General features: G+C 39.0%; 1 protein-coding gene across 1 annotated transcript; it reads left to right on the top strand.

The window, feature by feature from the left end:
• On the top strand, positions 247-960 carry LOC109846014. Its single transcript, XM_020415236.1, has one exon. It carries the CDS (start codon positions 247-249, stop codon positions 958-960), a length of 714 nt encoding a protein of 237 aa, XP_020270825.1.

Genomic DNA, 1,278 nt, shown 5'->3' with positions numbered 1-1,278 from the left:
AATCTGCTCAAAGACCTATTTTCTATAAACTCAGTCCTTTTTAGCTTTGCTAAATGGATTGTAGGCAATGGCAAGACTTGCAGATTCTGGTATGATAAATGGTCTAGTCCTAACTCTCTGTGCAGCCTCTTTCCGCAAGCATTTTCTCTTGCCTTCTTCAATGGTAGCAGTATCAGATCTTAGGGTTTTCTATTAAAACAAGTTTGGCACTGGCACCCCATCCTCAGAAGAGGACTCAACTCGGTAATGCATAGGGAAGTCCAGGACCTTCTCTCTTTCATTGAACCGTTTTCTTGCGGAGCTATCTCTTCACCGGATACTATTCGATGGCCTTTACATTCATCAGGAATTTTCTCAGTCAAATCTTTCTACTCTGTTCTGAATTCTGGAGGGTGCAAATCAAGGTATTTTAATTTCATTTGGAAATCTCCTATCCCTCTGAAAGTTAAAGTCTTCTTCTGGCTTGTCAGCAATCAAAAACTAAACACCATGGCCAACCTAGTCTCCAAGGGATGGAACGGTGACCCTAGATGTCCATTTTGCAATTTAGAAGTGGAGAGTCAGGATCACTTATTCATCTCATGTTCTTTTGCATCCTCTATCTGGTCCATTCTCTTCCCTAATATCAGTGCCGGCTCTTGGCCTCTTTCCATGAAGGACTTAATCCTCCTCAATGACTCCTCGGTTTTCAATAGAGACATAACAAGTATTTGCAGAATAGTGCTTCCATGTTGTTATTGGTGGATTTGGAACAGCCGTAACTTCCTCATATTTAGAGATATACAGTATAACTCGAACCTTATTGCAGCTAATATTGTTAGATATACTCTCTTGTGGGCAGGTGCTCAGGAAGATAGGTTGGCTAAAAGGATTCGTAGGGCAACTATCAAGCTGCAGTTTGAAGATATAGCAAAGAAGAAACCGGCAGCTGAAGTGGGAGACAATTTTTCAGCAGACTAGTCCTAGTTGGTTGTTACTCATACCGATTGTCTCTTTTGGGAGTTTTCTTTTGAGGAGTTTTCTTTTGAGGCATGGTATCTTAATCAAACTCCTTATCTATTTTTTAGTGGTGTTTATTCCTGGTTTTATGGTGTATATGCATACTTTGAGCTACCTAGTTTAGGTAGAAGATGCTTTTTAATTTGCTCTTTTTTATGTTCTTTTTTGTGTGCCTTCGCCTTTTGTGATAAGGTATGTATATTCTCTGTAAGTTTTTTCTTTTTGTTCACATAAATATATATATATGAACAGGAATGCTATTCCTGTTTCTTCAGTTAA

The sequence above is a fragment of the Asparagus officinalis genome, chromosome 6 (assembly GCF_001876935.1).
Source record: "Asparagus officinalis chromosome 6, Aspof.V1, whole genome shotgun sequence".
Lineage (NCBI taxonomy): Eukaryota > Viridiplantae > Streptophyta > Magnoliopsida > Asparagales > Asparagaceae > Asparagus > Asparagus officinalis.
Note: the sequence above shows the minus strand (reverse complement) of the source record. Positions and strands in the feature narration are given on the sequence as shown.

Bases quoted from the DNA above. Each gene is read 5' to 3' on its own strand.
- LOC109846014 (XM_020415236.1), top strand. From the start codon at position 247: ATGCATAGGGAAGTCCAGGACCTTCTCTCTTTCATTGAACCGTTTTCT.